Below are 25730 nucleotides of genomic sequence, written 5' to 3' on the forward strand. Positions count from 1 at the left end.
CCCCTACTGGGGATGTGCCTGCAACCAAGGTACATGCCCTTGACCGGAATCGAACCTGGGACCCTTCAGTCCACAGGCCGACGCTCTATCCACTGAGCCAAACCGGTTCGGGCGTCTCTTTAATTTTTAAATATTTTAGATTTTTTGCCTTAAAAAAATAAAATTATGCTTTTAATTTTATTAATAAGATAATATTTATTATTTGATCCCATATTAATAATCCAAATGTTTATGTTTATCTACAATATAGAAATCCTGTTGGGTAACTTTAATGCAATTATAAAAATTTATTACTACTTTTTATTATTACTTGTTATGTTAACTGATTTTCCTAACTGGTAACATGCATCTCAGCCTATCGAGAATGCTTGAAGAAAAGTGTATACCAAATGTTAAAAGCCATATCTCAATACAAAACAATATGTTGAATTATCTGTATTAGTTTTGCAAAAAGTTCATACAACATTAGAGTAATGACTGTATATTTATTCACCTGGAAATTTAGAATTTTTCTACTTAGTGACACAGACTTTAAAAAAAAATTTCTACAGGCCAGTGACATATCAGTCATATCGGGAATGTACTCTGGAGACCACAGTTCATGCCAGCGGCTGGAATAAGGTATTAACCAAATTATCTCTTATAAGATTTTAGTGTGTTAATGATAAGGTACGGGAGAAATTGCTAGCATCCTATAAGAGAATACTGTTAGACTCATTATTTGATGCATAAGTCCATTATTTTGATGTGTAAAGTGAATATTTTTTTGAGAACAAGATCCACATTTTATGACTAACTTTAATCTCAAAAATCACATATCCATTCACCTATTTCCTTTTTGCTGATTTCACTTAAACTTAAATGCATGGATTGTCAATCAAAGCCTGTAAACAAGTATTTACCATGTCTGTTACATGTAACACACAGAAACAGCTTTTAACAGAAATTCATTGACCTTCCCCATGACAGGTTTTTATTATAAATACAGGTATCAAAACAATCCTGAACATATTTTTGATACTATTGGTAGTTAGGACCCATACCACTATTAAAATAATTTGAGACAATATTCATTCTACCTGCTACTTTAGACAATTTAAATTGAAGCTCTTTCACTAAGCAAGATGGATAAAGCATGCCATTTTTCTTTTACCTTCTTGAGATTTTTACTTTTTACTAAATATCACCATACTTTTATCTTGTAAACCTGAATTCTATTTTTAATACTCAAGGTTTATGTTTATTTATTTTTAATAAATCTTTATTGTTCAGATTATTACAGTTGTTCCTCTTTTTTCCTCCCATAGCTCCCCTCCACCCAGTTCCCACTTCACCCCATGCCCTTACTCCCCCACTGTCCTCGTCCATAGGTGTAAGATTTTTGTCCAATCTCTTCCCGCACCCCCCACACCCCCTTCCTCCCGAGAATTGTCAGTCCACTCCCTTTCTATGCCTCTGATTCTGTTATATTCACCAGTTTATTCTGTTCATCAGATTTTTTATTCACTTGATTTTTTTTTATATTTTATTGATTTTTTACAGAGAGGAAGGGAGAGGGATAGAGAGTTAGAAACATCGATGAGAGAGAAACATCGATGAGCTGCCTCCTGCACACCTCCTACTGGGGATGTGCCTGCAACCAAGGTACATGCCCTTGACCGGAATCGAACCTGGGACCTTTTAGTCCACAGGCTGACGCTCTATCCACTGAGCCAAACTGGTTTCGGCTCAGTTGATTTTTAGATTCACTTGTTGATAGATATTTATATGTTGTCACTTTGTTGTTCATAATTTTTATCTTTACCTTTTTCTTCTTCTTCCTCTTTTTAAAGAATACCCTTCAGAATTTCATATAATACTGGTTTGCCAGTGATGAATTCCTTTAGCTTTTTCTTATCTGTGAAGCTCTTTGTCTGACCTTCAATTCTAAATGATAGCTTTTCTGGGTAGTGTAACCTTGTTTGTATGTCCTTGCTATATTCATCACTTTGAATATTTCTTGCCACTCCCTTCTGGCCTGCATAGTTTCTATTGAGAAATCAGCTGACAGTCGTATGGGTACTCCCTTGTGGGTAACTAACTGTTTTTCTCTTGCTGCTTTTAAGATTTTCTCTTTGTCTTTTGCCCTTGGCATTTTAATTATGATGTGTCTTGGTGTGGTCCTCTTTGGATTCCTCTTGTTTGGAGTTCTCTGCGCTTCCTGAACTTGTATTTCCTTCCCCAGGTAGGGGAAGTTTTCTGTCATTATTTCTTCAACTAGGTTTTCAATATCTTGCTCTCTCTCTTCTTCTCGCACCACATAATTTGGATGTTGATAAGCTTGAAGTTGTCCCAGAGGCTCCTTACACTATCTTCATATTTTTGGATTATTTTTTCTTTTCCAGTTGGGTGTTTTTTGCTTCTTCGTATTTGAAATCATTAACTTGATTCTTGGGATCTTCTAGTCTGCTGTTGGATCTCTGTATATTATTCTTTATTTCAGTCAGTGTATGCTTAATTTCTGATTGGTCCTTTTTCATATCCTTGAGGGTCTCACTATATTTCTCGGAGGTTTCTAGAAGATTCTTGAGTAACCTTATAACCGTGGTTTTGAACTCTATATCCAGTAGTTTACTTTCCTCCATTTCTTTCATTTGTGACATGTTTCTTTGTCTCCGCATTTTGGTTGCTTCCCTGTGTTTGTTTCCATGTATTGGGTAGCTGCTAAGTCTCCTTGAGTTGATAGAGAGACCTTGTGTGGTTTGTGTCCTATAGGGCCCAGTGGCTCAGCCTCCCCAGTCACCTGAGGTGGACACTCTTGGTGCACCCCTTTGTGGGCTGTATGCACAGTCTTGTTGTAGTTAACCCTTGATTGCTATTGGTATTACTGGGAGGAATTGACCTCCAGGCCAATTGGCTGTGGTTACCAGCTGTGTCTACACTGGAAGATCTGTTGCGCAGGAGACACCCTTATGGGGCAGGACTTGCTTCAGTGGGGCTTTGATGCTCACTGAGTCTGCCCCTTGAGTGTGTCTCTTATGGATGTGAAGAGTTGTAATCCTGTTTGGTCTCACTCTGACCACTGGGTACACTGGCTCTTTGATCTCCAAGGAGGTGCAAGGTCAGCCACTGTCTGGGGCTGCCCAGCAGGAGCTACAGAGACATCTGCAGATTCCTCCTCTTTGTATGGCTTTGGAAGTGCCCAGACGAGGCCCAGCTGTGAAGCAGGGCCTTGTGCTTTCTTTTGGAAGCTCTGGCGCTCTCTGACCCAGCTGTAGTTTGACAGGTTTTAGGGAAACCACAGGCCCTTCATATGCAAAAGCCGATGTGCACAGCTTGGGTGGGGTTGTAAATTGGGTGGGGCGGGGTCTCTGGGAACCACCTGGGCGGAGCAAACAGCAATGGCTGCCAGTCAGCCCTGAACTGGAGAAGTCCCAGGTTCTTCGCGTCCCACACCCCTGTGCAGGATCAATTATCACTGCGAGCTCCTCTGAGAGAAAGCCGCCCTTGTGTTCCTGTCCTGATGCCAGACAGTCCAGTTTCTCCCCGTATGTGCCTGGGTCCCCCAGAGTCTCACCCGGAACTGGAGTTCAGAGCAAGCGGGAGCTTGTATCTTCCTCCCGCTTAAAAGAGCAGCACATCCAGGTGCCAGCACTTTCTGTGCCTCTGTACCTCGTACCAGTCTCAATGAGCCTTCTTCACCTCTCTAGTTGTGAAACTTCCACTCAGCCAGCCTTCCCGCGGTTCTGGGTGGTAGTTGTTCTGCCGTTTAGTTGTGATATTGATGTGGTTGTGAGAGGCAGCAAGTACAGGCGCTTACCTATGCCGCCATCTTGGTTCTCTGTCTCCAGGTTTATGTTTAAATAACAGAGCCTTAAAAAAATTGTGCTGCAATTTTTCTCCTGTTACCTGAAAACATAATGTGTGTACATATATTAAATATGTTTTTGGAAATGTCCAGGTCATTTTTACCAGTTGGCATTCTTTTACTTAATGTGTGGGTATTTTGCATTGTGATATTTAATCAAGACATTAACATGACTAGGAGATTGTTGATTTAAGACAAGTTTGAGATCCATTAAAATAAATTATTGTATATTTTTCCTTCTGATGGCTATGGAAGCTTCATATTTTCTTTGGACATCATTAGATGTCTTAGTTCTTTTTTTAAAAAAATATATTTTATTGATTTTTTACAGAGAGGAAGAGAGAGGGATAGAGAGTTAGAAACATCGATGAGAGAGAAACATCGATCAGCTGCCTCTTGCACACCCCCTACTGGGGATGTGCCCGCAACCAAGGTACATGCCCTTGACCGGAATCGAACCTGGGACCTTTCAGTCCGCAGTCCGACGCTCTATCCACTGAGCCAAACCGGTTTCGGCTAGATGTCTTAGTTCTTGAAGTACAACTTTAATGCTATATGAATTTTGCCATTTTGCTAATACTGGTATGCTCTGTCCATCTGTAATTCCACTGAAATTATTTATTCCATTCATATTAATTTTCGTTACAAATCTAACTGATGGAGGAGCTTCTGGGTATTTAGGTCCATATTCTACTTTCAGGCTATATATTGTGTTTTCATAATTTGTCCTTAGTGGCACAATCATGTCTGTCCACCTTGTAAGTGTCATATCTTCATCACCTTCAAGGCCCCAGCTAACTGTACCATCAACTACTCCTTTTTGTCCTTCTTCAAGTTCTTCCAACAAACAAAAATTACAAGGAACTTTAACTCCTGTGGAGACTGCCATCTTCTTCCTCACATCAAAGTGGATATTTTTATTAAAGCAGCTTTTAGATTAATGCTGCATGGTCTGCTTGGCCCCAAAATATATACGTCCTATAGTACAGTGGTCGCCAGCCTTTCGGACCTCACAGACCACTAGTGGTCTGTGGACCACAGGTTGGCGACCGCTGCTTCAAAGGTTTCCTATAGCATGCCACTCTTCTTTTCTGTTTATCCTTAATTTCCCATAATTTTTTTCCCCAGTTTTAACTTTACTGTTTTAATATTGTGAAATACAAATACAAAATATTGTACACATATACTTTTTTACTACATAGAGGTGGAATAATACATTTATCTTTTTACCAGAATCTTATCACCCACTACTATTCCTATAAGGTTTTAATGTGAATAAAATAAAATAAAACAAAAGTCTTTTCAACCGTTGTTTTTAATCTTAATATTCTTGTTCAGCTGCTTTGGAGAACAGCTAAGAAATGCAAAATCACCTTAGCCAAGAGTTTTGACTGGGTAATTTTGTTATTTCATCTTGGCTGAAATCTCCCTTATGCTGGCATTGCGAAGACACTGTGCACTTACTTACAGGGGATAGGAAAAAGTGTTGTCTTAACAGCCCTCTTAAAACTTAAGAAGGCAAATGACCATTTTCTGTATTGTACAGACTATTATAATAAGTAACAGCAACAGAGGACCATAAAGCTCCACATGTACTGAAGAAAAGCAAGTTTGCAAATATTTAAATGAGAGTAACATCATATAATAAAGAAGTAAACCGTGCTAAAGTGTCTAGAATTCAGCCTCCTCAGCATACATAAGTTTTCAGCCATTTCAACTAAGATTTTTCTTATGACAAACAAACAAAAAATAATGAAAGTAGCATTTACTATGTTGGAAATGCAAAAAATGAAAAATAAAAATACTGCTAATTCCATAAAATATTTGGAACTAATTTTGTTTTCTTTTTTTTTTTTTTTTTTTTTCAATTTTTTTATTAAGGTATTATATGTGTACATATCTTACCATTGCCCTCCCCACACCCCCCTCCCATATATGCCCCCACCCCCCAGAGTTTTGCATCCATTGGTTATGCTTATATGCATGCATACAAGTCCTTTGATTGATCTCTTATCTCCCCCACCTCTCCCTAACCTTCCCCTTGTAATTTGACAGTCTGTTTGATGCTTTACTGTCTCTGTATCTATCTTTTTGTTCAAGATTATAATGTTCTTTATTATCCATAAATGAGTGAGATCATGTGGTATTTTTCTTTCATTGACTGACTTATTTCACTTAACATAATGTTCTCCAATTCCTCCCAGGTTGCTGCAAATGATGAGAATTCCTTCTTTTTTATGGCAGCATAGTATTCCATTGTGTAGATGTACCACAGTTTTCTGATCCAGTCATCTGCTGACGGGCACCTAGGCTGTTTCCAAATCTTAGCTATGGTGAATTGTGCTGCTATGAACATAGGGGTGCATATATCCTTTCTAATTGGTGTTTCTAGTTTCTTCGGATATATTCCCAGGAGTGGGATTACTGGGTCAAATGGGAGTTCCATTTTCAGTTTTTTGAGGAAACTCCATACTGTTCTCCACAGTGGCTGCACCAGTCTGCAATCCCACCAGCAGTGCACGAGGGTTCCTTTTTCTCCGCATCCTCGCCAACACTTGTCGTTTGTTGATTTGTTGATGAAAGCCATTCTGACAGGTGTGAGATGGTACCGCATTGTTGTTTTGATTTGCATCTCTCGGATAATTAGTGACGTTGAGCATGTTTTCATGTGTCTCTTGGCCTTCCTTCTGTCATCTTTTGAAAAGATTCTATTTAGGTCTGTTGCCCATTTTTTTATTGGATCATTTATCTTCCTTTTATTAAGTTGTATAAGCTGCCTGTAGATGTTGGAGATTAAACCTTTATCAGTGATGCCATTTGCAAATATGTTCTCCCATGCAGTGGGCCTTCTTGTTGTTTTGTTGATGGTTTCTTTTGCTGTGAAAAAGCTTTTTATTTTGATGTAGTCCCATTTGTTAATTTTCTCTTTAGCTTCCATTGCCCTAGGGGCAGTGTCAGTGAAGAATTTCTTTTGGCATATGTCTGACATTTTGCTGCCTGTGGATTCCTCTAGTATTTTTATGGTTTCCCGTCTTATGTTTAAGTCCTGTATCCATTTTGAGTTTATTTTTGTGTATGGCGTAAGTTGGTGATCAAGCTTCATTTTTTTGCATGTATCTGTCCAATTTTCCCAACACCATTTATTGAAGAGACTGTCTTTATTCCATTGTATGTTCATGCCTCCTTTGTCAAATATTAATTGAGCATAGTGGTTTGGGTCAATATCTGGATTCTCTATTCTGTTCCATTGATCTATATGTCTGTTCTTGTGCCAGTACCAAGCTGTTTTGATAACAGTGGCTTTGTAATACAGCTTGAAATCTGGTATTGAGATCCCTCCTACTTTATTCTTCTTTCTCAGGATTGCTGTGGCTATTCGGGGTCTTTTTTTATTCCAGATGAATTTTTGGAGAGTTCTTTCAAGGTCTGTGAAATATGCCGTTGGTATTTTAATGGGGAGTGCATTGAATCTATAGATTGCTTTGGGTAGTATGGACATTTTAATGATGTTGATTCTACCAATCCATGAACATGGTATGTTCTTCCATCTGTTTACGTCTTCCTCTATCTCTTTTTTCAGTGTCCTGTAGTTTTCCGTGTATAGGTCTTTTACCTCCTTAGTTAAGTTTATTCCTAGGTATCTTAATTTTTTTGGCGCGATGGTAAATGGGATTGCCTTTTTAGTCTCTCTGTCTGTAAGTTCACTATTGGTGTATAGAAAGGCCATAGATTTCTTGGCGTTAATTTTGTATCCTGCTACATTGCCGAATTCATTTATTAAGTCTATTAGTTTTTTGACGGAGTCTTTCGGATTTTTTATGTACAATATCATGTCGTCTGCAAATAAAGACAGCTTTACTTGTTCTTTTCCAATTTGGATGCCTTTTATTTCTTCTTCTTGTCTAATTGCAATGGCTAATACTTCCAGTACTATGTCAAACAGGAGTGGTGAGAGTGGGCATCCCTGTCTTGTTCCTGTTCTTAGGGGAAATGTTTTTAGTTTTTGTCCATTGAGTATGATGTTTGCTGTGGGTTTATCATATATAGCTTTTATTATGTTGAGGTATGAGCCATCTATTCCCACCTTGTTGAGAGTTTTTATCAAGAAAGGGTGTTGGATTTTGTCAAATGCTTTTTCTGCATCAATTGATATGACTATGTGATTTTTATCTTTCAATTTGTTTATGTGATGTATCACGTTTATTGATTTGCGGATATTGTACCATCCTTGCATTCCTGGGATAAATCCTACTTGGTCATGGTGTATGATCTTTCTGATGTACTGCTGGAGCCGATTTGCTAGAATTTTGTTGAGGATTTTGGCATCTATGTTCATGAGGGATATTGGTCTGTAATTCTCTTTCATTGTGTTGTCTTTATCTGGTTTTGGTATTAGGGTGATGCTGGCTTCATAGAAGGAGCTTGGAAGTGTTCCTTCCACTTGAATTTTTTGGAATAGTCTGAGGAGGATAGGTTTTAGTTCTTCCTTGAATGTTTGGTAAAACTCTCCTGTGAAGCCATCAGGCCCCGGGCTTTTGTTTGCCGGAAGCTTTTTGATGACTGCTTCAATTTCGTCCATAGTTATTGGCCTATTGAGCTGTTTAGATTCTTCTTGATTGATTTTTGGAAGGTTATATTTTTCTAGGAATATGTCCATTTCCTCCAGGTTGTCCAGTTTGTTGGAATAGAGTTGTTCGTAGTATTTTGTAACAATCCTTTGTATCTCAGCGGGGTCTGTTGTTATTTCACCTCTTTCATTTCTGATTTTGTTTATTTGGGTCCTCTCTCTTTGCTTCTTGGTGAGCCTGGCTAGAGGTCCATCAATCTTGTTTATCCTTTCAAAGAACCAGCTCTTGGTTTTGTTGATCTTATGTATTGTTTCTTTGGTCTCTATGTCATTTATCTCCGCTCTGATCTTTGTTATTTCCTTCCTTCTGGTTACACTGGGCTTTTCTTGCTGCTCTTTTTCTAGCTCTTTGAGTTGTAGGGTTAAGTAATTTATTACCATTGTTTCTTGTTTTTTGCAATAGGCCTGTAGAGCTATGAACTTCCCTCTCAAGACTGCTTTCGCTGTGTCCCATAGATTTTGGATTGTTGTGTTTTCATTGTCATTTGTTGCCATGATGTTTTTTATTTCTTCCTTGATGTCTTTGGTAACCCAGTCCTTGTTTAATAGCATGCTGTTTAGTCTCCATGTGTTTGATTTCTTTGGATTGTATTTATTGTAGTTGATTTCCAGTTTTATGCCACTGTGATCTGAGAAGATGCTTGATATAATTTCTATCTTCTTGAATTTGAAGAGACTTTGCCTGTGACCCAGCATATGGTCTATCTTTGAAAATGACCCATGTGCACTTGAGAAGAATGTATATTCTGTGGCTTTGGGGTGAAATGTTCTGAAGATGTCAATTAATTCCATCTGGTCTAGTGAGTCATTTAGGATTGCTGTTTCTTTGCTGATTTTTTGTTTAGAGGATTTGTCCAGTGGTGATAGTGGGGTATTAAAGTCTCCTACTATGATTGTGTTGCTATTAATCTCTCCCTTGATATCCTCCAGGAGTTTTTTTATGTATTTGGGTGCTCCTAAATTGGGAGCGTATATGTTTACCAGAATTATTTCTTCTTGTTGGATTTCTCCCTTTAGTATTATGAAGTGGCCTTCCTTATCTCTTGTTATGGCATTTACTTTGAGGTCTATTTTGTCAGATATAAGTATTGCTACCCCAGCTTTTTTTTCATTTCCATTTGCCTGAAAGATATTTTTCCATCCCTTCACTTTCAATCTGTGTGAGTCTCTTGTTCTGAGGTGGGTCTCTTGTAGACAACATATATATGGGTCGTGTTTTTTTATCCATTCAGCTACTCGATGTCTTTTGATTGGAGCATTTAGTCCGTTTACATTTAAAGTTATTACTGAAAGGTATTTGTTTGCAGTCATATCTATTTTTGTGTCTGTATTCCTTCTTACCTGTTTATTTCTTCTTTTTACAGTATTCCCTTTAGCAATTCTTGCATTGCTGGTTTGGTGGTGATAAACTCCCTGAGGCTTTTTTTGTCTGCAAAGCTCCTGATTTCCCCTTCAATTTTGATTGATAGTCTTGCTGGATATAGTATTCTTGGATTCAGTCCTTTGCTTTGCAACACTTTGTATACCTCCTTCCATTCACTTCTAGCTTGTTGTGTTTCTGATGAGTAATCATTTGACAATCTGATGGGTGTTCCTTTGTAGGTAACTCTCTGTCTCTCTCTTGCCGCCTTTAGGATTCTCTCTTTATCATTTATATTTGCCATTGAAATTATGACATGTCTTGGCGTGGGTCTTTTGGGGTTGATCCTGCTTGGGACTCTCTTTACTTGCGTAACTTTTATCTTTCCCATATCCGGGAAGTTTTCTGTCATTATTTCTTCAAATAGATTTTCTAATCCCTGCTGCTCTTCTTGTCCTTCTGGCAGCCCTATTATACGCATGTTACTTCGTTTCATGTTGTCCCGAAGTTCCCTTAGGCTTTCCTCCTGCTTTTTAATTTTTTTCTCCAATTGCTGTTCAGCTTGAGCTTGTTTCTGTACCTGATCTTCTAACTCACTAATTCGGTCCTCTGCTTCTTGTAGTCTACTGTTGAAACTTTCCATGGTGTTTTTGATTGTAGCTATATCACTTTTCATTTCTTCCTGATTCTTGCATAAGTTGTTGATTTTCTCATCCATCCGATGTATAAATTCCATGACCATTACTCTGAATTCCTTTTCGGTCATGTTGCAAGCTTCATTTTCACTAATCTCCTTTCTTGGCGACTCCACATTTTCTTTCCTCTGTGAGTTATTTCGTTTCCCCATTCTGGCTATTACCAGAAAGCTTAAGCTTCTGTTTGCGTGGACCTGGGCCGTGTGCTGTGGGGACTTCGCTCCACCCTAGTTTCACTGAAGTGCTCTGACACTAGGACGTGTGGCTGTCTTTGGTTGGTGGGAACCAGACTTGCCCAGGATCAGTGTCCCCAGTGTTCTGTGTGGTCTCGTGTGCACATTTAGAATCAGGGGCCCTGTCTGCACCACACTGTTGGTATGTGCCGAGAATGAGATCCTTAGCATGTGCCAGGAGTCAGAGTTTCCCTGTGTCTGCACCAAGACTCGAGTGTCAAAGTCTCTGTTGCCTTGTGCGGTTTCTCGTTGAGAATCAGGGTCCCTGTGTGTGCACGCACCAACAATTGGGGTCGCTGGCTCTTAGTGTGAATGCGCTGTGAGTCAGGGATCCCAGGCAGCTGTGTCCGGCGTGCCAAATTCCCTGAAGTGGAGCTGCGTCCTGTGTGTGCTCTCTCTGCTGAGCCAAACCGGCTAGAGCGCACTTTCTTAAAAACCTGAAGGTGAGCCGGCTCAGTGCACTCTCCCAAAGTCCCAGAAGGGGGGCGGAGTCCGTCCTGCGCGCCAAATTCCCCAAAGGGAAGCCCCTCTGTGCAGGCTTTTAAGAATCTCCGAAGGGGGAGCTGTGACCCGCGAGCCAAATTCCCCCAAATTCCCCGAAGGGGAGCCCTCTGTGCGCACTGACAGATTTCCCCGATGGGGAGCTGCTTCTGTCCCGTGCGCGAGCGCGCGCCAAATTCCCTAAGAGGGAGCGCGTCCCTGCGCAAAGCTCGGCAGCTTGGGCCGGGGGCGGGTCTATCAGTTACTATGGCGCTGTCTGTGCGAGCTGTGCGCGCTCCTGTGAGCAGCTAGGGCGAAGGGCGCGTCTATCAGTTACTATGGCGCTTTCCGCGCGCTGTGGGCGCTCAGCAGCTTGGGGGAGGGGCAGGTCTATCAGTTACTATGGCGCTATCAGCGCCTGCGAGGAGGGGGATAGGCTCTTTGACTCACGGAAATCTGCCGGGAAGTCTGGATTCTTGTTGTTTGTTTGTCTGAAGCTGTGATAGCAGTTCTCTGTTCCCGGTGGCTGCAGGGTCCTGGTTTGTGTCAGAAGCCAGGATCTGAGTCTCAGGCAGCTCTGTTTCTCAAGATGGCGTGGTCTCTGCGTCCGCACCAGCAGCCGAGAAGTGTCCGCTTTGTGCGCGGGGCTCCGCCGTCTAGGGCTGCCCTGTTCGGGAGCCCCTTGGAAGACCTGCAGAATCTAACTGACCCTATCTCATACACACACACACACCACACACATCTACACTCTCCTCTATGGGTTCCTCACTCACACTCTCTCTCTCCCTACCTTCCTGCCGGTCGCCATCTTTTTCTCTCTCTAATTTTGTTTTCTTAAATAAGTAAAATGGTGTTAGTGTTTAGCTCTTCTTAAAGTTTAATTATAATTCTTACTGTTTTATTTTATTTTTTAATTTAATAAATCTTTATTGTTCAGATTATTACAATTGTTTCTCCTTTTTTCCCTCCATATCTCCAGCCTCTACCCAATTCCCACCCTCCCTTCTGCCCTTACCTCCTCCCGCTGTCCTTATCCATAGGTGTATGATTTTTGTCCAGTCTCTTCCCGTACCCCCTACACAGACACCCTTTTCCTCCTGAGAATTATCAATCTACTCCGATTCTATGCCCCTGATTCTATTAAGTTCACCAGTTTATTCTGTTCCTCAGATTTTTAATTCACTTGACTTTTAGATTCACTTGTTCATAGATATGTATTTGTTGTTCATAATTTTTATCTTTACTTTTTTCTTCTTTTTCCTCTTTTTAAAGAATACCTTTCAGCATTTCATATAATACTGGTTTGGTGGTGATGAACTCCTTTAGCTTTTTCTTATCTGCTCTTTATCTGCCCTTAAATTCTGAATGATAACTTTGCTGGGTAGAGTAGTCTTGGTTGTAGATTCTTAATGTTCATCACTTTGAATATTTCTTGCCTCTCCCATGTGGCCTGCATAGTTTCTGTTGAGAAATCAGCTGATAATCGTATGGGTGCTCCTTGTAGGTAACTAACTGTTTTTCTCTTGCTGCTTGTAAGATTCTCTCTTTGTCTTTTGCCCTTAGCATTTTAATTATGATATGTCTTGGTGTGGTCCTCTTTGGATTCCTTTTGTTTGGGGTTCTGTGTGCTTCCTGGACTTGTAAGTCTATTTCTTTCACCAGGTAGGGGAAGTTTTTGGTCATTAATTCTTCAAATAGGTTTTCAGCGTCTTGCTCTCTCTCTTCTTCTGGCACCCTCATAATTCTGATGTTGGTACGCTTGAAGTTGTCCCAGAGGCTTCTTACACTATCTTCAACTTTCTGAAATCTCTTTTCTTCTTGCTTCTCTGGAGCAGTGTCCTTTGCCTCTTTGTATTCCAAATCTTTGACTTGATTCTTGCGTTTCTCTAGTCTGCTGTTGGATCTCTGTATAATATTTTTTATTTCAGTCAGTGTATGATTCATTTCTAGTTGGTCCTTTTTCATATCCTCGAGGGTCTCTTTAAATTTATCGGCCTTTTCCATGAAATTCTTGAAAAACCTTATAACCGTTGTTTTGAACTCTATGTCCATTCGTTTGTTCTCCTCCATTTCTTCATTTGTGATCTGTTTCCTTGCCTCCTCATTTTTGCTGCTTCCCTGAGTTGGTAGGGTAGCTTTGTGTACTAGGTGTCTTATTGGTTCAATGGGTCAGCCTTTCAGTTGCCTGAGGTGGACACTCTTGGTGCTCCCCTTTGTGGACTGTGTGTACAGCCTTGCTGTAGTTAAGTCTTGATTGTTGTTGGTGTCACTGGGAAGAATTGACCTCCAGGCCAATTGGCTGTGAGGACCCGCTATGTCTATAATGGAAGAGTTGCTGTGCTGGAGACACGTTTATGGGGCAGGACTTGTTCCAGTAGGGCTTTGGTGCTTACTGAGTCTGACTCTTGAATGTGTCCCTTATGAGAGTGGTTGAAATCTGGTGTCGTCTCTCACCGACCACTAGATGCACTAGTTTCTGGATCTCCAATGGGGTGCAGTTCAGTTACTGTCTGAGGCCATCCAGCAGGAGCTACAGCAAGAACTACAGTTTTCTCCTCTTTGCTTGGGCTTTGGCGGTTTTGGAACAGTCTGGCTGGAGTTTCAGTTTATTTGGTTAAGCTTCCACAGAACAGACCATTTATACGCAAAAGCCGCTGTATGGAGCCTGGGCAGGTTTGTAGAATGTGCAGGGCGGGGTCTCAGGATGGGGCGGGGTCTCAGGGCGTCACTAGGCTAGGGCGTGGCAAACAGCAATGGCAGCCGTCAGCCGTTTCTGCCTTTCCGCGTTTTCAAGTTCCTGCGTCCCGTGCTCCAACGCAGTAAACAGTGATTGCTGGGCGCACCTCTGCAAAAATGTCACTCTCACTTTCCGACCCGATGGCCGAGAGTCCAGTTTCTCCTGGTAGGCGTCTGGGTCCCCCGCGTGTCCCCAGAAACTGGATTTCAGAGTGATCGGGAGCTTATCTCCCTTTGGGTTGAAAAAAAGCCGCGCACCCAGTTGCCTGCCGCCAGCCCGATCTGCGCGCCTTCGTACCTCAGCTTTTCCGCGTTTGTGCTCCTTTATTGTTCCTTCTTAGTTGTAAATCTACCACTCAGACAGCTTTCCCATGGTTCTGGGTGGTAGGCGTTTTGTCTTTTAGTTGTAGTTTTGAAATTGTTGTGCAAGGCGGCAGTTTAGTTGTTTACCTTTGCCGCCATCTTGGTTCCTCCCAATTCTTACTATTTTAAAAAAACATTCAAACTAATGCCAACCTTTAAGAATAAATTTTGGAATATTTAAAAGAACAACTTTGGAAAAATGAACCATATTTTTCATTGCCAGAATTATGCTTTGTTCTTGGTAGAATCATCTTAGTTTCTTCTCTTTATGTCCCAATGATAAACCCTGGCCATATTGACTTCATTGGTAGTAAATTGATCTTGAAGAAAGTCAAGGTCTTTCTCATGAGAATCCAGATTCTTTGTGGCAGTGGTTACATTCTTTTCCAACAATGCCTGACCTTCATCAATATCATATTCAAGCATTACATTAGCCCCCAACCACAGACACACTTTACTACGTTAAGAGGAACTAAAGTTTTGCAGTACTGGTTATCTGCCAGTAAGAATCTGATCTCCATTGAATTAGTGGACTCGTTCTTCTTCTGCATGCATTTCAAAATTTCTAAAATCTGCTTAATTTCAGGCATCTGACCCTTTATTTTAATTTTTTTTTTTACTTTTAAGTCTTTAAAATTTTTTTTCCTTATTGATTAAGATATTACATATGTAAAAAGAAAATAGGAAGCAAAGAAGGATCACGGGTATAGAATAAAAATGGCGACAAATAAGTACCTATCAATAATAACTTTAAATGAAAATGGATTGAATGCCCCAATCAAAAGACACAGGGTAACTGATTGGATAAGAAAACAAAACCCATATATCTGCTGTCTACAGGAAACCCACCTCAGAAAAAAAGACGAATACAGACTGAGAATGAAGGGATGGAAAAAGGTTTTCCAGGCGAATGGAAATGAAAAAAAAGCTGGGGTAGCAATACTTATATCTGACAAATTAGATCTCAACGTGAAGGACATAACAAGAGATAATGAAGGCCACTTCATAATACTAAAGGGAGAAATCCAACAAGAAGAAATAACTCTGGTAAACATATATGCACCCAATACAGGAGCACCAAGATACATTAAAAAACTCCTGGAAGATATCAAAGGAGAGATTGACAGCAATACAATCATAGTAGAAGACTTCAATACCCCACTATCACCATTGGACAAATTCTCTAAACAAAAAATCAGCAAAGAAACATCAATCCTCGAGGTCTCACTAAATTTATCGGCGGTTTCTAGAAAATTCTTGAGTAACCTTATAACCGTGGTTTTACACTCTATATTCAGTAGTTTGCTTTCCTCCATTTCTTTCATTTGTGACCTGTTTCTTTGTCTCTGCATTTTGGCTGCTTCCCTGTGTTGATAGAGTGGCTTTGTGTGCTAGGTGTCCTATAGGGCCCAGTGGTTCAGCCTCCCTGATTACCTGAGATGGACACTCTTCGTGCACCCCTTTGTGGGCTGTGTGCACAGTCTTGTTGTAGTTAAGCCTTGATTGTTGTTTGTATCACTGGGAGGAATTGACCTCCAGGCCAACTGGCTGTGAGGATCAGCTGTGTCTATGATGGGAGAACTTCTGTGATGGAGACACCCTTATGAGACAAGACTTGCTTCAGTGGGGCTTTGGTGCTCACTGAGTCTGCCCCCTGAGTGTGTCCCTTATGGATCTGAGGAGTTGTAATCTGGATGGTCCCACTCTGACCCCTGGGTACCCTGGCTCTTGGATCTCCAAGGAGGTGCTAATTTAGCCTCTGCCTGAGGCCACCTAGCAGGAGCCATAGAACGATCTTCAGATTACTTTTTGTTTGTGGTTTGTAGGTGCCCAGATGAGGCCCAGCTGTGAAGCAATGCAAGCTGCTGTGGGGCCTTAGGCCTTCTTTTGGATGTTCTGGGTCTTTCTGACCCAGATGCAGTTTGTTAGGTAATTTTAGATTGCAAAGGGCCAGGCCTTTCATATGCAAAAGCCTCTGCGCACAGCTTGGGTGGGGTGAGGTCTTAGGGAATCAACAGGGTGCAGCAAACAGCTATGGCTGATCCTCAGCCCTGCCCTAGAGGCCCGGGTCTCAATGTCCCGTGGTAATTGCTGCATGCACCTCTGAGAGAAAGCCGCCCTCGAGTTCCGCCCGATGCCAGAAAGTCCAGTTTCTCCCCATATGAGTCTGGGTCCTCAGAGTCTCGCCCGGAACTGGAGTTCAGAGCAGTCGGGAGCTTGTGTCTCCCTCCCAATTGAAAAAGACAGATGTGAACTCAGTTGCCAGCCCTTCCCGCGCACACCTCCGTACCTCTGCACTTTACTTCCGCAGCTCCTCTGAGTCTCAGTGTGCTTTTCTCTTCCCTTCTAGTTGTAGAATTTCCACTCAGCCAGCGTTCCTGTGGTTCTGGATGATGTCTGTTTTGTCTTTTTTTTAAAAATATATATATTTTATTGATTTTTTTTACAGAGAGGAAGAGAGAGGGATAGAGAGTTAGAAACATCGATGAGAGAGAATCATCGATCAGCTGCCTCTTGCACACCCCGTACTGGGGATGTGCCCGCAACCAAGGTACATGCCCTTGACTGGAATCGAACCTGGAACCCTTGAGTCCGCAGGCCGACGCTCTATCCACTGAGCCAAACCGGTTTCAGCCGTTTTGTCTTTTAGTTGTAGTTTTGAAGTGGTTGTGCGAGGCAGCAATTTCAGGTGTTTACCTATGCCGCCATCTTGGTTTCTCCCAGCTTCAACAATTATTAATATACTAGTGGCCCGGTGCATGAAATTCATGCATAGGGGGGGTCTCCTCAGCCCAGCCTGCACCCTCTCCAATCCGGGACCCCTTGGGGATGTCCGAGTGCTGGTTTAACAATCACAATCTGGGCATGCTGGCTCCTAACTGCTCACCTGCCTGCCTGCCTGATCGCCCCTAACTGCCCCCACTGCCAGCCTGGTCACCCCCAACTGCCACCCCACTGGCCTGGTCGCCCCTAACTGCCCCACATGCCAGCCTGGTCGCCCCCAACTGCCCCCCTGCCAGCCTCATCGGCCCCAACTGCGCCCTCTCCCCCGCCGGCCCGGTTGCCCCCAACTGGCTTCCCCTGCCAGCCCAGTCGCCTGCAACTGCCCTCTCCTGCCGGCCCAATGGCCCCCAACTTCCCTCCCCTGCCAGCCCGATGGCCCCCAACTGCCCTTCCCTGCTGACCTGATCGCCCCCAACTGCCCTCCCCTGCCGTCCTGGTCGCCCCCAACTGCCCTCCCTTGGTGTCCTGATCTCGCCCCCAACTGCCAGTTTTGAAGATACTTGTGGTATCCAAAGGGGAGGGCACCCTTCTCCATCCCTGCCTGTGGCTTTGGCTCCCCTGCTCACTTATGAGCACCACACATGAATTGGGGAGGGGTTGATGAAACATTTCAGTTCCTGGCCCCCACAGGCCTCCCTTCCATCCAGGCCTCTTCAGGCCCAGACTGTTTTGTTTCCATCTCTCCATCCTAGTCTCTCCCAGTCTCTGTCTCTGTTTCTCTCAGCAGTCCTTCAGGCTTCCCTGCCTACCTCTCTCCCTCTTCCTCTTTCCCGGCTGGGAGGGGGCGGGACCAGTGGGGGCAGCTCCACCTTCTTCCCACCCAGGGGCCTCATTCTGAGAGAGGTTCCGAGAGTGAGCTAGGAGGGAGGGAAGGAAAGGGAGAAAACGCTGTGAGCTGGTGGGCGCTGTGTGTGTCTGTGCGTGCGTACGGTTGTGAGTGTGAGTGCTGGCCCTGCCTCCCCCGGCCCTGTCCCCGCTGCCACAATTCCCCATCCACCAGAGTCTGCTGTGAGCGCAGTCTGGGCGTTAGGTTGAGCCTTCGGTTGTGGATGTTACGGAACCTGGCTCTTTATATATATAGACTAGAGGCCCGATGCATAAGAAATTTGTGCATGGGGGGGCGAGGGAGAGGTGGGTCCCTCATCCTGGCATTCGCCCTCTCACAATCTGGGACCCCGTGGAGGATATCCGACTGCTTGCTTCTGCCACCACTGCTGTGCTCGCCAGCCATGAGCCTGGTTTCTGGCTGAGCGTCGCTCCCGCTGTAGGAGCACACTGACCACCAGGGGGAAGCTCCTGCATTGAGAGTCTGCCCCCTGTTGGTCAGTGCGCATCACAGCAACTTGTCATTCTGGTTGTTCCACCATTACGGTTACTGGGCTTTTATATATATAGATAGATAGCTGGTCTTCTTTTACTTATCAATCCTCCCCCACACATACAAACACATTCTTCCTTCTTTCCCCTAAATCAGTGATGGCGAACCTATGACACGCGTGTCAGCACTAAATATTTAGTTTTTGGTTTATTAAATACAATTATAACAATTATACATTTATGTTATTTAAACTATAAATGTCGCGAAATAATGTTTTTTTCCTCAAAGTGAGACACCACCCGAGTTATGCTCAGTTTTTTGGCGAAGTTTGACACACCAAGCTCAAAAGGTTGCCTAAGTAGACCCTAGACATATTATCCTATCTAATAAAAGTAATATGCAAATTAACCATCACTCTACTACACCCACCAGCCATGCCCAACTGCCCCCCCCCACTGGAGCGACCAGGCTGGCATGTGGGTCAGTTAGGGGCGACTAGGCCAGTGGGGGGGGGGCAGTTGGGGGCGACCAGGCAGGCAATCAGGCAGGTGAGCAGTTAGGAGCCAATCAGGAGCGAGTATGCAAATTAACACCAACCAAGATGGCTGCCGCCACTGAGAGAGCAGGAGGGAGGCTTGGGTTTCCCCGGCGATGGAGGAAGCCAAGCTTTACGCACACCCTGGCCGGCCAAGGCCTCCACTCCTGGCTACAAAGTTTCAATTATAGAAGATAAATCCCAACAGAAATGGCGGCAGCCACAGAGCTGGAGAGAGCAGGAGTCTAGGGTTGCCCCCGGCGATGGAGGAAGCTGGCCGGCCCAGGCCTCCGCTTAAGGCTACAAAGTTTCAATTATAGAAGATAAATCCCAACAGAAATCTCTGGGCTGCTACCACGGAGCAAGCAGAAGGCTTGGCTTTGCTCCAGGAGCTGGAAGAGCAGGAGGCTAGGGTTGCCCTGGGCGATGGAGGAAGCCAAGTTTCTGCAGCCTTGGCTGGCTCAGGCCTTCACTCCAGGCTACAAAGTTTCAAATATAGAAGATACATAAATTCTGACAGAAATGGCTGCCGCCACAGAGCGATTAGGAGGCTTGGCTCTGCTCCAGGCTACAAAGTTTCAATTGTAGAAGATAACTAAATTCCAGATACCAGGGCCTCCTCTTGGGTCACCGGGGGTCGTGGCCGGCCTGCAAACCACCACAGGCCCCTCACCCAGGCCACCTCACGCCCCAAGGGAACCCCCACCCTGATCTGAGATATCCTTCAGAGCAAACCAGCCAGCCCCCACCGGTGCACCAGGCCTCTACCTATCTCATAAAAGAGTAATATGCGATTTGACCATCACTCCAACACACAAGATGGCTGCCCCCATGTGGTCAAAGATCCTGCCCCCATGTGGACACAACATGGCCACTACAAGATGGCCAGCAGGGGAGCGCAGTTGGGAGGGACCAGGCCTGCAAGGGAGGGCAGTTGTGGGTGATCAGTCCAGCAGGGGAGGGCAATTGGGAGTGGCCAGGACTGCAAGGGAGGGCAGTTGGGGCGATCAAGCCTGCAGGGGAGGGCAGTTAGGGGTGACCAGGCCGGCAGAGGAGGGAAGTTGGGGGCGACTGGGCCTGCGGGGAAGGGCAATTAGGGGGGACCAGGCCTGCAGGGTAGATCAGTTGTGGGGGACCAGGCCTGCAGGGTAGATCAGTTGTGGGGGACCAGGCCTGCAGGGTAGAGCAGTTGTGGGGGACCAGGCCTGCAGGGGAGGGCAGTTAGGGGGGACCAGGCCTGCAGGGGAGGGCAGTTAGGGGTGACCAGGCCTGCAGGAGAGGGCAGTTAGGGGCAAACAGGCTGGCAGGGGAGCAGTTAGGCATCAGTCAAGCTGGCAGGAGAGTGGTTAGGGGGTGATCAGGCTGGCAGGCAGAAGCGGTTAGGGGCAATCAGGAAGGCAGGCTGGCGAGCAGTTGGGAGCCAGCAATCCTGGATTGGGAGAGGGATGTCTGACTGCCCATTTAGGCCCACCGGGATCGGGCCTAAACGGGCAGTTGGATATCCCTCAAGGGGTCCCAGATTGGAGAGGGTGCAGGCTGGGCTGAGGGACACCCCCCCATGCACGAATTTCATGCACCAGGCCTCTAGTTTTATTCATAAATATATTAGTATGTATTTCCAAGAATAATGTATCCCTTTTTTTAACCAGCTGATAAAACTATTGTTACATATCAAATGTTAATATTAATTCTAATATCACATTATCCTTCACTGTTCAAATTTGTAAAGGTATTTTTAAAAGCTGGTTTGTTTGAAAAGGATCTAAACAAGGCCCTTATATTTGGTTGATATGTCTCTTAAGTCTTTCCTTTTTATTTTCTAACAGCTTTATTGAGATAGAATGCCTTGCAGTTTACCTTTTTGCGGGGGGGGGGGGGGCGTTAATCCTCACCCCGAGGATATATTTTCTATTGATTACTTTAGAGAGAGTGGAAGGGAGAAACAGAGGGCGGAGAGAGAGAAAGAGAGAGGAACATCGATGTGAGAGACATTGATTGGTTGTCTCCCGCATGTGTCCTGACCGGGGCCAGGGATAGAACCTGCAACCCAGGTACATGCCCTTGACCGGGAATTGAACCTACAACCCTCTGGTGTGTGAGCCAGTGCTATAACCATTGAGCAACACCGGCCAGGGTAATATAATTTACCATTTATATAAATATGTATTTTTTATGTTTTTATTGATTTTACAGAGGAAGGGAGAGGGAGAGATAGAAACATCAATGATAAGAGAGAATCATTGATTGGCTGCCTCCTACACACTCCCAATTGGGGATCGAGCCTGCAACCGGGGCATGTGTCCTGACCAGGAATCGAACTGTGACTTCCTGGTTCATAGGTTGATGCTCAACCACTGACCCACACTGGCCAGGCCAATTTACCATTTAAAGCACATAATCCAGTGGTGTTTAGAATATTCACAGAATTATGCAACCATCATCACAATCAATTTTTCAAAAATTTCATCATCTCCGAAGGAACTCCATATTCTTTTGATATCACTTTCCAATTTCCCTACTAACCCCAGCCCTAAGCAACCACTAATATGCTGACTTTCTCTACAAATTTGATTATTCTTGATATTTCATATACATTGACTGATAAAAATTAAATTTATTGGGGTAATGGGTTAATAACATTAAGGTTCAGGTATATAATTTTATAATACATCATTATTATATTCCATTTGTGCTCACTAAAAGTCTAGTCTCCTTTCATTATCATATATACTAATAAAAGAGTAATATGCTAATTAGACCGGGAGACCTTCCGGACGCCCTTCTAGACAAAGCCATGGTGGTGGGGCCAAGGCAGAGGCAGTTAGGGGCGATCAGGCCAGGAGCAGAGGGCAGGTGGGGGTGATCAGGCTGGTGGGGAGGCAGTTGGGGGTGAGCAGGCCGAAAGTGGGGCCAGTTGGAGGTGAGCAGGCCGGTGGGGGGGGGGCAGTTGGGGGCGAGCAGGTTGGCAGTGGGGGGTATTTGGGGGCAAGCAGGCCGGCAGGGGGGGGGGGGCAGTTGGAGGCAATAAGGCCAGAGGGGGGGCAGTTGGAGGCGAGAAGGCCGGAGGGGGGGCTGTTGGAGGCGAGAAGGCCGGCGGGGGGCGGGCAGTTGGGGCGAGCAGATCGGCATGCAGAGTGGTTAGGGGCGATCAGGCAGGCAGGCAGGTGAGCGGTTAGGAGCTAGTGATCCCGGATTGTGAGAGGGATGTCTGACCCTTGTGGGATCGGGCCTAAACCGGCAGTCGGACATCCCCTGAGGGGTCCCAGATTGGAGAGGGTGCAGTCCGGGCTGAGGGACACCCTCCTCCGTGCATGAATTTTGTGCACCGAGCCACGCTTGTGTGTGTGTGTGTGTGTGTGTGTGTGTGTGTGTGTGTGTTGTATTTTAGAATTTTATTTATTGATTTTTTTAGAGAGAGGAAGGGAAAGAGAGAAACATCAATTAGTTGTTTCTATTATTCATGGATTCATTGGTGATTTATTTTTTAATTGAGTTGTTTGAGAGAGTGGGGAAGGGAAAGAGAGAGAGAGAGACATTGATTTGTTCTATTTATTTGTGCATTCATTGGTTGATTCTTTTATGTGTCCTGACCAGGGATTGAACCCCCAACCTTGGTATATGGGACGACACCCTAAACAACTGAGCTACCCAGCTAGGGCCCCATTATATAATTGATGCTCTTTATCCTCTTTATTCTTCCTACATCCTTCTTTTTCTTTGGTAACCACCATACTGTCTATGAATTTCTTTTGTTTGTTTGTGTGTAACTTTCTGTTTCATATCCCACATATGAGTGAAATTATATGATTCTTGTTCTTTTACATCTGACTTATTTTGCTTAACATGACACTCTTTCACTCATGTTGTTGCAAATAGCAGCATTTTATCCTTTTGTATGACTGAGTAGTATTTAATTGTCCCAATAGTTGTTCAATATCATATTGTTTAATGTCCACATATTTGTGGTTTTTCCAGGTTTTTTCTTGTAGCTAACTTGCAGTTTCTTATTGTTTTGGTTGAAGAATATGCTTGGTATTATTTCAGTCTTAAATGTTTTGAGACTAGTTTTGTGTTCCAAGTGCACTTGAGAAGAATGTATATTCTGTCATCTTGGGATGGAAAGCTCTATAAGTACTGACTATGTCTATTTGGTCTAATGTGTCATTAAGTCTAATACTTTCTTACTGATTTTCTATGTCAATTATTCATTGCTGTCAGTGGTGTATTCAGGTCCCCTAATATAATTGTTTTGTTGTTGTTTTAGTTCCTCCCTTTAGGTCTATTAGTAATGGCTTTATATATTTTGGTGCTCACAAGTTGGGGGCATATATATTATTAAGTGCTATGTATTCTTGATGAATTGGACCCTTTATGTCCATTTTTGTCTCTTGAAATTTGTTTTTTCTGACATAAGTATGGCTACACCAACTTTTCTCTGGATTCCATTTGTTTAGAGTATTGTCTTCCACTCCTTTGCTTTGAGTCTGTTTGCTTTTATAGCTGAGATGAGTCTCCTGAAGGCAACATATAGGTGGGTGATATTTTATAACCCATCCTGCTAATCTTGGCCTTTTGATTGGTTAGTTCAGTCCATTTATATTTAAGACTTATATCTATCTTATCTTTAGTTTTCAGGTTGTTCTGTGTTTCCACTGTTTATTTTTCCTTTCTTTTCTCTCTGCTATTTTAGTTTGGTTGTACCTCTGATTTTTCCCCTATTTCCTCCTTCTTTATGCTACATGCCTCAGTTCTGGATTTTTATTTTGTGGTGACCATTAGATTTATGTAAAAGGAGATTCATGCATACAATAGTCTTGTTTCTTCTAATTGTGTCGTGTCTTTATTCACCTGTGTAAGTTCATTACCTTTTCCACTCCCTTTTTGTTTTTGTTGTCACATATTATACCTTTTTTATGTTCATTTCCAAATTGCAGAAGTTATAGTCTTTTAAAATATATTTTTTAATTTTTCAATTACAGTTGACATTTAATATTTTATAGTTACAGGTGGAGAGCATAGAGGGTTAGACATATATCTTATGAAGTGATCCCCCTGATAACTCTAGTAGTAGCCACCTGAATCATACATCCTCCTATATAATAAAAGGGTAATATGCAAATAGACCAAATGGCAGAACAACCAATCAAAGTGTAATATGCTAATGATATGCTAAGGCTGCTCAACTGCTCCCTATGATGTGCACTGACCACCACAGGGCGGACAGTCGATTGGTTGACCAGTCGCTGTGACGTGCACTGACCACCAGGGGGCAGATGCTCCGACCAGTAGGTTAGCTTGCTGCTGGGGTCTGGCCGATAGGGACTGAGCAAGATGGGCTGGACATGCCCTGGAGCCCCTCCCTGGCCCAATCGTGCACTGCTGGGGTCCCTCAGCCTGGCCTTCGCCCTCTCGCAATCCGGGACCCCTCGGGGGATGTCAGAGAGCCAGTTTCAGCCTGATCCTGCAGGCCACTCCCCTCGGGAGGGTGCCAGATGCAGGGCTCTTGGCTGGCGAGCACCGTGAGCCTCTCCCGATCGGGACTGATTGGGTGCGAGCCCGCGGCAGGCACAGTGGGGCCGGGATGAGCGGGAGCGGCAGGTAGGAGCTGCGGGTGGCGTTGGACTGCGGGTTTCGTCCGATCCCTGCAGACCACCCAGAGGGACCCCACCCATGCACGAATTTGTGCACCAGGCCTCTAGTAGGTATTATAATACTATTGACTATATTCTCTATTCTGTACTTTCCATCTTTATGAAAATTTGTAACTGTCAGTTTCTACTTAATCCCTTCCCCCTTTTTACCCAGCTTCCTAATCCCACTCCTATCTGGCAACCTTAGTTTGTTCTCTATGTCTGTGAGATTGTTTCTGTTTTTTTTGTTGTTGTTTTATCTTCACCAAAGTATATTTTCCCATTCATTTTTAGAGAGAGTGGAAGGGAGGGAGAGAGGCAGAGAGAAACATCGATGTGAGAGAGACACATCAATTTGTTGCCTCCTGCACACGAGGCAGATGCTCTATCCACTGAGCCAGACCAGCTAGGGCTATTTTTTTTAAAAAAATATATTTTTATTGATTTCAGAGAGGAAGGGAGAGGAGAGAGATAGAAAGATCAATGATGAGAGAGAATCATTAAATTGACTGTCTCCTGCATGCCCCCCACCAGGTATTGAACCCGCAACCCGAGCATGTGCCCTTACCAGGAATAGAACTGTGACTTTCTGGTTTATAGGTCTATTAGAGGTCCAGTGCACAAAATTCATGCACTGGGGGGGGTGTCCCTCAGCCCAGCCTGCACCCTCTCCAATCTGGGACCCCTCGGGGGATGTCCGACTGCCTGTGGGATGGGACCTAAACCAGAAGCCGGACATACCTCTCACAATCTGGGACTGCTGGCTCCCAACTGCTCTCCTGCCTGCCTGCCTGCCTGCCTGATTACCCCTAACTGCTTCTGCCTGCCAGCCTGATCGATGCCTAACTGCTCCCCTGCCAGCCCGATCGACACCTAACTGCTCCCCTGCCGGCCCAGTCGCCCCCAACTGCCCTCCCTTGCTGGCCCGGTTTCCCACAACTGCCCTTCCCTGCCAGCTTGGTTGCCCCTAACTGCCCTCCCCTGCCGGCCTGGTCCCCCCCGCAACTGCCCTTCCTCCCCTGCTGGCCCGATCACCCCCAACTGCCCTTCCCTGCCGACCCAGTCACCCCTAACTGCCCTCCCCTGCCAGCCTGGTCACCCCCAACTGCCCTTCCCTGCTGG

The 25730-nt window shown here is 44.2% G+C and overlaps 2 protein-coding genes across 22 annotated transcripts in view; one reads left to right on the forward strand and one right to left on the reverse strand.

Annotated features, from left to right (window-relative positions):
• BCL2L13 (BCL2 like 13) overlaps nt 1–25730 on the forward strand; it is a 148576-nt gene that overhangs the window by 42608 nt on the left and 80238 nt on the right. For 7 of the 21 annotated variants that reach the window (XR_013813704.1, XM_079774902.1, XM_079774904.1 and 4 more), the window contains one exon: nt 552–621. The exons of 13 other annotated variants lie outside the window; for them this stretch is intronic. Coding sequence is in view for 6 of the 8 variants with exons in the window: in XM_079774902.1 (XP_079631028.1) it covers nt 552–621 (70 nt within the window). In the remaining 2 variants the exon portion in view is untranslated. Of the gene's footprint in view, nt 1–528; nt 622–25730 lie in introns of those variants that run through there. One more of the 21 variants, XM_079774897.1, reaches the window with a different exon arrangement.
• On the reverse strand, nt 637–5662 carry LOC307101667 (ubiquitin-conjugating enzyme E2 variant 2-like). Its single transcript, XM_079774919.1, has 2 exons — nt 4898–5662; nt 637–4825 (listed from the first exon to the last, which is right to left on the reverse strand). Exon 2 carries the CDS (start codon nt 4734–4736, stop codon nt 4317–4319), a length of 420 nt encoding a protein of 139 aa, XP_079631045.1. The 5' UTR covers nt 4737–4825; nt 4898–5662; the 3' UTR covers nt 637–4316.

Source organism: Cnephaeus nilssonii, assembly GCF_951640355.1.
Source record: "Cnephaeus nilssonii genome assembly, chromosome: 6".
NCBI lineage: Eukaryota > Metazoa > Chordata > Mammalia > Chiroptera > Vespertilionidae > Cnephaeus > Cnephaeus nilssonii.